Source organism: Ranitomeya imitator, chromosome 2 (assembly GCF_032444005.1).
Source record: "Ranitomeya imitator isolate aRanImi1 chromosome 2, aRanImi1.pri, whole genome shotgun sequence".
Taxonomy (NCBI): domain Eukaryota; kingdom Metazoa; phylum Chordata; class Amphibia; order Anura; family Dendrobatidae; genus Ranitomeya; species Ranitomeya imitator.
Genome location: NC_091283.1, coordinates 561,329,998 through 561,343,037, shown reverse-complemented (window position 1 = coordinate 561,343,037; position 13,040 = coordinate 561,329,998). Strand labels below are relative to the sequence as shown.

Here is a 13,040-nt window from a genome sequence, read left to right as displayed (position 1 = left end):
TGCTATGCAGTGTGGTGGCTGTGAAATGTTCCTCTAATGCTATTGTAAAATGACCATGTCTCTTCCTAATTCCCCCTGGTGCTCTTTCAGCTGTATTTTGGTGTTTGAATATCTTCCTGCTCATTCTCCAAGACTTTTCCTCCCTTGTTGCTCTTCTCTTCTTCCCGCTCTCCTCTTGGTGACAGGCACTATCCGAAAGGCTCAGAATCTTCTCAAACAGTACTCCCAACACGGGCTTGATGGGAAAAAGGGAGGGTCCAGCCTCAGCATCCTTGAAGGTAAATGCACATGTCTTTTGCAGACAATTACAATCTTGCATACAATTCTTGGTTTGCATCTAAAACTTCTTGATGTGCAGCTGATGGCAGGAACCAGAACTGCTTCTTTTAGGTGGGGCTTTTCCAGTGGACTCTTCTGACACATCTGTTTCAGTAAACACTTGTATGCTCCATAAAATGACAATTGAGGAGCACCTTTTCTTAAAATTGTGTATAGTTCTAGCTCTCTGTTATTCCTTCTGGAAGTGTGTAAATAAATTGACATCCTGTATTTTATTAGTCTCATTGTCACTCAAGCATTTCCCTACAGAATCTGACATGGTCATTGTTGGACTGTATCAGAGGATCTAGAGATATACACTACTGACAAGTAGAATAGTGTTGCCTATTAAATAATATGCTTATTAATTGCCAGTAGGAATAACAGAAGAATACAGAGTTCTAAGAAAAGATAATACAGCATTCTTGATATATGGGGAATGTACACTACTGTTCAAAAGTTTAGGGTCACCCGGACAATTTTGTGTTTTCCATGAAAACTCATACGTTTATTAATCAAATTAGTTGCCAAATGAATTGAAAATCTAGTGCAGACTTTTTAATAATAATAATAATAATAATAATTTTTATTTATATAGCGCCAACATATTCCGCAGCACTTTACAATTAAGCGAGGACGAGACTTTGACAAGGTTCGAAAAAAAGATTTTTATTTGAAATGATAATTTTCTCCTTCAAACTTTGCTTTCGTCAAAGAATGCTCCCTTTGCAGCAATTACAGCATTGCAGAGCTTTGGCATTCTAGCAGTTAATTTGCTGAGGTAATCTGGAGAAATGTCACCCCATGCTTTCAGAAGCCTCTCCCACAAGTTGGTTTGGCGTGATGGGCCCTTTTTGCGTACCATACGGTCAAGCTGCTCAATGGGGTTGAGATCTGGTGACTGCACTGGCCACTCCATTACAGATAGAATACCAGCTGCCTGCTTCTTCCCTAAATAGTTCTTGCATAATTTGGAGGTGTGCTTTAGGTCATTGTCCTGTTGTAGGATGAAATTGGCTCCACAGGGTATGGCATGACGTTGCACAATGGAGTGATAGCCTTCCTTATTCAAAATCCCTTTTACCTTGTACAAATCTCCCACATTACCAGCACTAAAGCAACCCCAGATCATTACATTACCTCCACCATGCTTGACCGATGGCGTCAGGCGCTCTTCCAGCATCTTTTCAGTTGTTCTGTGTCTCACAAATGTTCTGTGTGATCCAAACATCTCAAACTTGGACTCGTCTGACCATAACACTTCTTTCCAATCTTCCTCTGTCCAATGTCTGTGTTCTTTTGCCCATATTATTCTTTTCCTTTTTATTAGCTAGTCTCTATGTTTTTTTTTTTTTTTGCCACTCTACCCCGAAGGCCAGCGTCCCGGAGTCGCCTCTTCACTGTAGACGTTGACACTGGCATTTTGCGTGCACTATTTAATGAAGCTGCCAATTGAGGACCTGTGAGGCATCAATTTCTCAAACTACAGACTCCAATGTACTTGTCTTGTTGCTCAGTTGTGCAGCGGGGCCTCCCACTTCTCTTTCTACTCTGGTTAGAGCCTGTTTGTGTTCTCCTCTGAAGGAAGTAGTACACACCATTGTAGGAAATCTTCAGTTTCTTGGCATTTTCTCGCATGGAATAGCCTTCATTTCTAAGAACAAGAATAGACTGTCGACTTTCAAATGAAAGTTCTTTTTTTCTAGTCATTTTGAGAGTTTAATGGGACCAACAAATGTAATGCTTCAGATTCTCAACTAGCTCAAAGGAAGGTCAGGTTTATAGGTTCTCTAATCAGCCAAACTGTTTTCAGCTGTGCTAACATACTTGCACAAGGGCTTTCAAGGGTATTCTAACCATCCATTAGCCTTCTTACACAGTTATCAAACACAAAGTACCATAAGAACACTGGAGTGATGGTTGTTGGAAATGGGCCTCTATACACCTATGAAGATATTGAATTACAAACCAGACATTTGCAGCTAGAATAGTCATTTACCACATGAACAATGTATAGAGTGTATTTCTGAATCATTTAATGCTAGCTTTATTGGAAAAAACTGTGCTTTTCTTAAAAAAATAAGGACATTTCTAAGTGACCCTAAACTTTTGAACAGTAGTGTAAGTTCTTACTAAAACAGACCTCAGATAGACAGGTCCCCTGTAATCACAGGCTACATCCTTCTGAAATATACTGTTTTCCTTTGCTACTACACTGTGCCGTATTCATTTATTGACGGCTTATATTCCTTCATGGATTACGGAATTTGTCATTCTGATAACATTAGCTCTTGCAGTTAGCATATGGACAGTATAGAGGGCTGTATCCTTTATGTCCTTTTGATTGCCCTTGGTTTGTGGGTTTGTGTAAGGAGCCTTTCTAGATCATCCCCCTACTTTGGACCTTTTCCCATTTCGGACACCGGACAACCACTCTGCATGGCACAGGCTTCTGTGTGAAGTAAAGCATAACGCTCTCCCCCTGCCTCCTAAATACTGATTAGGTCATGAACAAGACTCGCGTGGCAGATACCACGGAGAGGCCGTGGCCGAGAAACACGGTACACCCTTAGGTGAGTACTGGTTCCCTGTGGTGATGGGTTTTCCTCCAACTCTTAGAATGAGGTTCACTTGGCTAGTTGAGGTCTTCACACTTTTTATATACAATAGATCCATAAACACTTTCTAGCATTTTATTTCACTTTTGTAATGTTCCAGGGAAGGAAGATGTGTTGGATCTTGAGACAGATACTTACATTTACTGTATTAGTGCATTTGTGCGACTGGCACAGAGCGAGTATCAGCTTCTTATAGATATTATTCCTGAGCACCATCAGAAGAAAACCTTTGATTCTCTCATTCAGGTTAGTCGTCAGTACTATGAGGCGCTCATAGCGATTTTCATCCAGTTTCACATATACTTATCGATATGCATTTCTTGTTTTAGGAGACGCTGGATAATCTTATTCTGGAAGGGGAAAATATTGTGTTGGCTGCCAAGAAAGCCAATTCCAGGCATGATTTTACCTCTGTATTGAGCATCTTCCCTATATTAAGGCACCTCAAACTCACCAAGCCTGAGTTCGACAAAGTTCTTCAAGTAAGGGCTAACACTGGCGATCTATCTATTGGTTTCTTAGTGGGTTGTATCCTTCTTAAATACTATATTCCTTCTTGTAAAATAAAAATAGCCAATGCTCCACTCCTGTAATGGCGCCATTTCAGCGATGTTGACTCTGCTCCTCCCCAGGGTCGTGTGACATTGGCTGCAGATCTCACGTGGCCAACAATCAGCGGCCACTATTGAGCTGCTGTGCTCTTACTACCTTTGGACGAACCTCGGATATCCAAGGAAGGTATAAGAGTTGTAGCCTATAAGCGGTCGCTCATTGCCTTCTGGGCTCAAGTGGCATATCAATGTCATGTGAGCCTCACTACGGGAAGTGAGTATAGAGTATTTTTATTTTACAAGAGGAGATGTATTTAAGAAGGGCTTGTCTGAGCAGTGAACAACCTCTGTAATGTGAAACAAATCTAAATCTTATATCTTGCTGCTCCATGTGTAGGGTACTGCTGCCAGCACCAAGAACAAGCTACCAAACCTTATAACTTCTATAGAGACCACTGGAGCCAAAGCACTTGAGGATTTTGCAGACAGTATAAAGGTAACTTGAATGGTGATTCTATCTGTATAAACCCTATTACACAAACTGATTTTAGCCCATATACAAGTGCTGATTGACTATCACAGTTGATCAGCACAATTTCAAGGGTTATTCCATTGTTCTTTAATGAGTAAAATTGCAAGGTGCTTGTAAAGACAAGCAACTGTTTAACTTGCAATTAACTTATTTTTTACACCTTCACGCGATTTCCATTTTTTTGTTTTTTTCTTCCAAGAGTCAGAACTTTTTATGTTTCCTTCAATATATAAAGACTTGTTTTTTGCGGGACGAGTTGTACTTTTGAATGGCACCATTGATTTTATCATATTGTGTCCTGGAAAAGATGGAAAAAATTACAAGTGAGGTGAAATTGCAAAGCTAAAATGCAATTCCACAATTTTTTTTTTTTTATTTGCCATGTTCACTATATGGTAAAACTGACCTGGCAATATGATTCTCCAGGTCAGAACAAGTGCACAGATACCAAATTTGCATAGTATATTTTTTATTTAAGTGGTGTTTTTTTTTTCTAAATTTGTATGAAAAAGTTTCTTTATCGCTTTATTATTACACAGGTAACCATGGATGTATGCTGCTGCTGCTAGAAGACTGACACTAGGCAAAAAAAAGGAAAATGGCTCCTCCCCAGCAGTATACACCCACTGACGGGCAGAAAGCAACTCCGTTTAAGCTTAGTGTCTGTAGGAGGCGGACCTGGATCTGATCCCAGATCCGCAGTTTTTTCCTTTTCAGGTATCTTGTTGTGCTTTAGTAATCTTTTTCCTTTGTTTTTTCAGGTTCTCCATCTTCAGGGTAACAGGGTGTAAATTCTCATCCTGTTTTCCCACAAATATGTGACTGAGAGAGCAGTGTGGTGTCACCCACATCACCCACTCAGACCCGCAGGCAGGACCTTATCCCCTGTCACCTTTACGGGTGTTTCAGGGTGATTTCCCGTGGCCGGTCTTTTGCCTATTCCCCTCCTCACCCCCCTCCTCGGAGATAGCTGAGAGGAAGACAGTGGTTGCCAGCCGTGGCCTCCCCCTTCTTGTGAGTTGTTGATGCCGTCTTCTGCACCATCCGGAGACAGTTGGGAAGGAGGATCCCTGTTCCCAGTGACCCTGTACCATCCGAGGGCTCCTGATGCGATCGTCATTGGTGAAGAGGACCGTGGACTTCTGAGCCGGTATGTATGCTCTGTGCGCGTGTTCCTTCCTCCAATCGGATCTCCCTCTTCCAGCCCGGGCACGCCCCTGGTGGTAAACCAATCACAGGGGCACTTTCAGTTTGTGTTGGCCGGCAGATCCTCCGGGCTGGCCACGCCCCCGGCATGCCAGCCAGTCACAGTCACTGTGATTTTCAGCATCGTGCTGATCTCAGCGTGGCCAGCAGCCATCTTGGATCCTGTGCTCTGCAGCTCCCTGTCCAAGACACAGCCTCTGCCTGCTTCATCCTGCGCATTCGTCTCATCTACCTGCGGACATCTGACAAGGGGGGAACACAGCTATCCATTGATCTTTGGCTGCATTATCGCTGGCATCGGGTAGGTTCTGCCCTCTCCCTTTCCTTGCCCCTGTACCCCTATATAGTGTCACCAAGGCTCAACTTATGCCCAACCCCGCAGGGGCTTCCTGTCCTCCTTTTAAGCCCACTGTAATTCATTACGCCTGCGCCCGCTGTAAAAGAAAATGGTCCTCAGGTCAGCTGTCCCCTTTCTGCCCGTCCTGCACTCCTTCCACCATGTCTGCCTCACAGGAGCACTCTAATGCCTGAGATGAGATCTCACCCCTTCCTCCGGAGTGGGCTGTTGCCATGTCTCAATCGGTCTCGGACCTGACTAAAATATCGCAGTCCCTGGTCCAGGCTTTGGAGCGTCTTCCAAACTTATCTGCCGCCACCAGTGCTCCAAACGCCTCCCAGAGTGATTCGAACGCACCTGACAATGACCTTCGCAGGGACATATCGGGAAAAGGGCCTAGAAAGCGGGCTCTTCCTAGTTCCTCATCCAGATCCCTGGCCCCCTCTGCCTCTTCCAGGGTGCCTCTTTCTCCCCATACCTCCTCGGAGGAGGAGGCGTTGGGGTCGGATGTGGATTCCCAGTCTGCGTCTGATTCGGACCAGGCTTCTAAGATGCAAGACATGGTTGATAGCCTTATTTCGGCTATTACTCAGACCCTTAAACTAAAAGAGGATGAGGTTCCAGCTCAAGATCACTCTGTTTCTTTCAAACGGGTAAAACGTCCCCCTCAGGCCTTTCACAATCATAAAGAGTTTGAGGCGACCATGGCCAATCACTGGGAGCATCCCAAGAAGCGTTTCCAGGGAAGGAAACAGCTACACATCTTGTGTCCCTTTAGTCCAGACCTTGTCGGCAAATGGGCAAAGTCTCCAAAGGTACACCCCCCTGTCTCTCGCCTGGCCTCAAAGACAGTTCTGTCTCTACCAGTTAGTGCATCTCTTAAGGATGCCACGGACAGGCAGATTGAGTCTTTGAACAAATTGGCCTTTGAAGTGACCGGTGCTTCCCTCTGCCCCAACTTAACTTCCACCTGGGTGGCGAAGTCTATCTCTGCCTGGGCAAGAATACTCCGCCAGGGCATCGTAGCAGTGGCTCCTCTGGAGGAGCTAGCAGATTTGGAGGACCAGATTGCTCACGCCGGCAAATATCTCTTGGCCGCCTCTTTGGATGCAGTCGGCTGTTCCGCCAGAGCAAGCAGCAACATCGTCGCCATACGCCACATTCTTTGGTTAAAGGCGTGGAATGTGGATCCAATCTCTAAGAAGTCACTCACCAACCTGGCCTTTCTGGGTTCCAGGCTCTTTGGGTCCAGATTGGACCAAATAATTTCGGATGCTACCAGGGGGAAGAGTACTTCTCTTCCTCAGTCCAAGCCCCAATGTCCTTTCAATAGGAAAGGGCTCTTGCCCTTTCGTTCTTTTCACCATTTCTCCTCTTCAGGAACTTCCTCTCAGCAGAATCGCTCGTCCACCCCAAGGGAAAGAAGGAAACCATCCTTCAAACCGGCACCTCGCTGGAGGCCACAGGGCCGCTCCTCCAAGCCCTCTGGTTCCCGCTCTCACAGGTTCTTTTCTAAGTGATGGGTAACCCCCACCTGGAAATCTTTCCAGGGTGGGAGGCTGGCTTCTTCTCTTCAGGGTCGCATGGTTGTCAGTGGTCGGACGACGCCTGGGTCATAGAGATAGTTACGTCCAGTTACAAGATCGACTTTTCTTCCTCCCCCAGGAAGACGTTTCTTTCTGTCTCGCCCGCCAAAGCTTCCTTATCAAGCCCCAGGGGTTCTTCAGGCCGTCTCTTCCCTTCTACACTCAGGAGTAATCGTTCCCGTTCCTTGGAACAAACGGTTTTCAGGTTTGTACTCCAATCTGTTTGTAGTACCGAAAAAGGACAGATCGCCTCGTCCAATCCTGGACCTCAAGCAGTTGAATCGCCACGTTCGGATCTGCCACTTCAGGATAGAGTCCTTATGCTCGGTGATCGCCTGCATGGAACCAGGAGAGTTTCTTTGTTCTGTAGACATCCAGGATGCCTATGTCCACATTCCTGTTTGTGTGCAGCACCAGAGATTTCTTCGGTTTGCGATCCAGGAGGATCATTATCAGTTCATGGCCCTTTCTTTTGGCCTGGCGTCTGCACCTAGGGTGTTCACAAAGGTCATGGCAGCGGTCATGGCCATCCTTCGCTCCAAGGGGATTCTCATACTCCCTTACCTGGACGAACTCCTGATCAAAGGTCAGTCCCGCCGAGACTGTGTCCAGAGTCGTCAGATCACTCTGGACACTCTGGTACTTCTCGGCTGGATAATCAACAGAGCGAAATCCTCCCGGATCCCTGCCCAGTGCCTGGTATTCCTGGGTATGGAGTTCGACACGATTCAGGCCTGTGTCTTCCTTCCGAAGGAGCAGTTTTCATCTCTCCGCCAGGGAATCCGCCTTCTAAGGTGACCAGCTCCTCTTCCCTTACGGTCCTGCATGAGGGTTCTGAGGAAGATGATTGCCCTTTTGCCCAGCTCCACACCCGTCCTCTTCAGCTGGCCCTCTTGTCTGCTTAGGACAAGAAGTCCGTCTCCCTAGACCGACCTCTACTTCTGCCTCTCAATGTGAGGTAATCTCTGACTTGGTGGATGCTATCCGCGAGGTCTTCTATTTCTCTCCAGTGGCAGGCCATCACCATCGACGACAGTCTCCTTGGTTGGGGAGCTGTATTCCTACATCACACAGCGCAGGGTCTCTGGGACGCTCAGGAAGCCCTTTTCCCCATCAATCTCTTGGAGATCAAGGCAATCTTTCTTGTCCTTCTCCGCTGGCAACCCCTCCTCGCAGGCAACCCATTCTGCATTCAGTCGGACAATGCCACGGCCGTGGCTTACATAAACCACAAAGGTGAGACTCACAGCCAACAGGTCATGACAGAGGTGACAAAGATTCTCAGATGGGCGGAAGGTCACGTCCCTGCGATATTAGCCGTTCACATTCCGGGGGTGGAAAAATGGGCAGCCAATTTTCTGAGTCGTCAGGGTCTCGCATCAGGTGAGTGGTATCTCAACCCTGCCGTCTTCAACCAAATATGTCAGATATAGCACTCCGGACGTCGACTTAATGGTATCTCGGATGAACCACAAGGTTCCTCCGTTCGCAGCCAGGTCCTGGGATCCAATGGCCATCGGTTGCGATGCCCTAGTGATCCCTTGGTCCCAGTTTCAGCTGCCTTATCTTTTTCCGCCTCTCCTCTTGATTCGCAAAAAAGAGTTGTAAAAAAAGATAAAGGCAGAAGGGGTTCCTGTTTTTTTTGATGGCTCCAGACTGGCCAAGACGGGCCTGGTATGCGGAGCTGTGAACATGCTCATGGACGTCCTCTGGAGGCTTGCAGACCGTCCAGATCTTCTCTCGCAAGGCCCCCTATTCCACCCGAGTTCTCAGTCTCTGAATTTGACGGCATGGTCGTTGAGGCTGCAGTCCTGAAGGAAGCTGGTTTTTCTCACAAGGTCATACAGACCATGATTAGGGTGAGAAAACCAGCATTCTCACGCATCTACCACAGATGTTGGGAGGCCTTCAGGTGGTTTGAGGAGAACAATTTGTTTCCAATGTCCTTTTCCCTTCCTTCCATCCTTGGTTTTCTTCAAGTGGGTCTCAACTTAGGCCTTTCGCTCAGTACCCTTAAAGGTCAGGTGTCTGCTCTGTCAGTTCTCTTCCAGAGAGACCTGGTTTCTCTTTCCCAGGTGAAGACTTTTCTTCATGGTGTCGCCCACCTGGCACCTCCTTATCTTCCTCCCATAGACCCATGGGATCTCAACCTTATTCTCGGTTCTCATCAGCGCGCGCCTTTTGAGCCCATCCAGGATATCTTGTTCTCTCTCCTGTCATGGAAAGTGGTCTTCCTAATCGCCATTATGTCTGTTAGGAGGGTTTCTGAGCTAGCAGCATTATCTTATTGTTCTCCTTTCCTGATCCAGCACCAGGACAAAGTAGTCCTCCGACCCGTTCCTTCCTTTCTCGCCAAGGTAGTTTCTGCTTTTCACATCAATGAAGACATTGTCCTTCCTTCTCTATGTCCTTCACCGGTTCATTCCCTGGAAAAGTCCCTCCACAAGCTGGACTTGGTCAGAGCTATTCAAGTCTACCTTACTAGGACTGCTTCTTTTCATCAGTCTGATTCCCTTTTTGTCATCTCTGAAGGTCGTCGAAAGGAGCTACCAGCTTTTAAGTCCACTATCACGCGTTGGATTCCTTCGGCAATATTGGAGGCATACCGCGTTCAGGACAAACAGCCTCTTCCGGGAGTGAGGGCTCACTCCACCCGGGCCGTGGGAGCTTCCTGGGCTGTTCGTCACCAGGCTTTGGCTTTGCAGGTCTGCAAAACTGCAAACTGGTCGTCCTTACACACCTTGGCGAGGTTCTACAGGGTCAATCCCCATGCCTCGTCTGATGCTTGCCTGGGTAGCAAGGTACTGCAGGCCGTAGTTTCGCACCGGCTGACCTTAGTCCGTTTTCTCTTTACGTCTTTCTCTTTTCCCACCCTTGCGACTGCTTTTGGACGTCCCATGGTTACCTGTGTCCCTGAATGAAGCGATAACATAAGAGGGATTTTTGGTGCTTACCGTAAAAAATCTCTTTCTTGGAGCCTTCACTGGGGGACACAGCACCCTCCCTGAATGTTTGTAGCGTTGTTGGTCTACGTGCCGTTGTAGTGGGTTGGTACATATTTGAGCTTCTGGTTGCTTCTCCTACTGCTTTATCACCAACCTGAGTTGCTTTCTGCCTGTCAGTGGGTGTATACTGCTGGGAAGGAGATATTTTCCTTTTTTTGCCTAGTGTCAGCCTCCTAGCAGCAGCAGCATACACCCATGGTTACCTGTGTCCCCCAATGAAGGCTCCAAGCAAGAGATTTTACAGTAAGTACCAAAAATCCCTCTTTTTTGCTTGTGTCTTCATTTTCCAAGGCCCGTAGCATTTTCATTTTTAGGGTTCAGGGGCTGGGTGATGGCTTATTTTTTGTGACCTGAGTTGACGTTTTTATCGATACCATTTTGGGATTGATACAATGTTTTGATCTCCTCTTACTGAATTTTATTGCAATGTTGTGGTGGCCTAAAAACCCGTAATTTTGGCATTTTGATTTTTTTTTTCTCGTTATGCTATTTACCGATCAGATTAATTTATTTTATATTTTGATAGATATGACATTTGTGAACGCAGCAATACCAAATGTGTGTAGTATTTTAATTGTTTTATTTTCAAGGGGCAAAAGGGAGGTGATTTGAACTTGTGTTAGGTTTTTCCTTCACATTTTACTTTATTTAATGGTCCTAGGAGACTTGAAGCAATAGTCCGATCACCTAGGCTACACATCGCAGTGGTTCAACACTGCTATGTATAGCAGAAATCACAATCTATGACGCCATCCATGAGCTGACATTCACAGGAGTATTGTAATTACAGGCACAGGGGTCTTTTGCAGACCCCGGCTGTCATGACAACCCATCGGCGCCCCGTGATCATGGGAGTGGGCGGCCAGAATGATGCCGGTGCTTTTTAAATTTAACTGGAAACTGGATAACAGCCGCGGGTGAAGCTGCGATAGCACATGAAAGCTGATTAAAGATGGGAAAGATGCGGGCTCTGTTTCTGAGCCCGCATTAAAATCAGCGACAATACATAAGACATAAATAGTGATTTTTGTGTATTCACCGTAAAATCCTTTTCTCTGAGCCATTCATTGGGGGACACAGACCGTGGGTGTATGCTGCTGCCACTAGGAGGCTGACACTAAGTGATACTTTCTTTAATTAGCTCTTCCCCTGCAGTACACATCCTCCTGCTGGCTCTCAGCTAACCAGTTCGGTGCAAAAGCAGTAGAAGATCAATAACAACAAATGAGTGTATAGCATGTCACATTATATATGAGAGTATAGCATGTCAAATTATAAAACAAGCACAAGCTAATAGCAGGGTGGGAGCTGTGTCCCCCAATGAATGGCTCGGAGAAAAGGATTTTACGGTGAGTACACAAAAATCCCTATTTCTCCTTCGCCGCATTGGGGGACACAGACCGTGGGATGTCCCAAAGCAGTCCCTGGGTGGGGGGCAACATCACATCAGGCCCTGTGTAACCGCTACTTACAAGTGCGCCATCGTGGCCTGCAGAGTCCGCCTGCCCAGACTCACATCTGTGGAAGTCTGGAAATTATAGTGCTTCAAGAATGAATGCGCACTGGACAAACCAGCAAGCTTGCAGGCGTGCTTTGCAAACGCCTGGTGTCTAGAACCCAAGAAACCTCGATAGACAAGGAGATAGGCTGACATCTAACACGGAAGGACTCCTGGATGGTTTAACGAATCCACCAGGCTAACTTGGCCGATATAACGGCTAAACCTTTCCTGTAACCGTCAGGAAGCCTTCTTACGGTCAGGAAGCCCAAATAAAGCGTCTAACCTTCGGAAGGACACCGTCCTCAAGACATACCTACTCAGAGTACTCACTGCGTCCAGAATATGGGGAACCCATTCCGTTTTGTGGACTGGTGCCGAAAGAGATGAAGGAAGAACAATGCTCTCATAACAGTGGGAATACAATACCACCTTGGAAACAAGGGACGGAGATGGTCTGAGGACAACCTTGCCTTGAATGTAATAAGGGTAAAAAAGTCTGAAGGAACAGAGCGGCTAGCTCTGAAGAGTCGTCAGGATGACTAGATCGCAGAGAAAAAAGGACGACCTTCCCTGATAGTAAATTCTGTCCGGATCAAAAGGAGTCTACTGTAAGACTCCCAGGACCATTAAGGTCCCAAAGATCTATCGGTATGCGATAGGGAAGAACCACATGTGCAAGGAAGTCCCTTGCAGTTTTGTTGCAATAAGACGGAAAAATACAAGTTCCGCAAACGAAAAAACCTGACGTGGTCAGTGTGGATCTCCCAGGATCACTGGGGCTCTTCCTGCTTCTGAAAGGCTCTCGGAAGTAGTGGAAGAGGGGTTATGGAAACTAGCACCATGGAAGAACCGGAGCATGCACTGTGATGGCTTTTTGATCTTGAGGCCGAACCATGAACTAGAGTACACTGGCATTCAGTCTGGACGCCATCCGACCTACATCTGGAGTGCTCCAGAGAAGGCAGATCTGATGGAAGACTTCTGGGTGAAGTTCCAACTCACTTGAGGCGGGACCCTGAAGGCGTCTGCTGTCCAGAGTTCTACTCCTGGGATGTGTAGTGCCGAGATCACCTGAATGATAGATCTCGGCCGTTCAGAGAATGTGAGGTACCTCAACCATGACGCCTGACCGTGGGTACCTGCTAGATGATTGACGTATGACACAGCCGTGGAATTGTCCGATTGAATTCAGATGAGGTGACCCGCCATAAGGCAGTGGACCTGCTGTAGAATTAGCTGTACCATTTGGATCCCCAGAACAATGATCAGGAGAAGAGGACTGGCATCAGTAGTCACTAATAACCATTGAACCGGGAGAAAGGATCTCCCCTGGATGAGGAAGGAGCTCAGAGACTACCCTCTGACAGCCTGTTTGACCTGCAGAAA

At 46.7% G+C, this 13,040-nt stretch overlaps 1 protein-coding gene across 6 annotated transcripts in view; it reads left to right on the top strand.

Moving 5' to 3' along the window:
- Nucleotides 1–13,040, top strand: part of EXOC7 (exocyst complex component 7) — a 60,918-nt gene that overhangs the window by 22,423 nt on the left and 25,455 nt on the right. For 2 of the 6 annotated variants that reach the window (XM_069752067.1, XM_069752068.1), the window contains 5 exons: nucleotides 186–278; nucleotides 2,823–2,891; nucleotides 3,037–3,182; nucleotides 3,266–3,418; nucleotides 3,885–3,983. In XM_069752067.1, the coding sequence (XP_069608168.1) occupies nucleotides 186–278; nucleotides 2,823–2,891; nucleotides 3,037–3,182; nucleotides 3,266–3,418; nucleotides 3,885–3,983 (560 nt within the window). The remainder of the gene's footprint in view (nucleotides 1–185; nucleotides 279–2,822; nucleotides 2,892–3,036; nucleotides 3,183–3,265; nucleotides 3,419–3,884; nucleotides 3,984–13,040) is intronic. The other 4 variants (XM_069752064.1, XM_069752063.1, XM_069752066.1 and 1 more) reach the window with 2 other exon arrangements.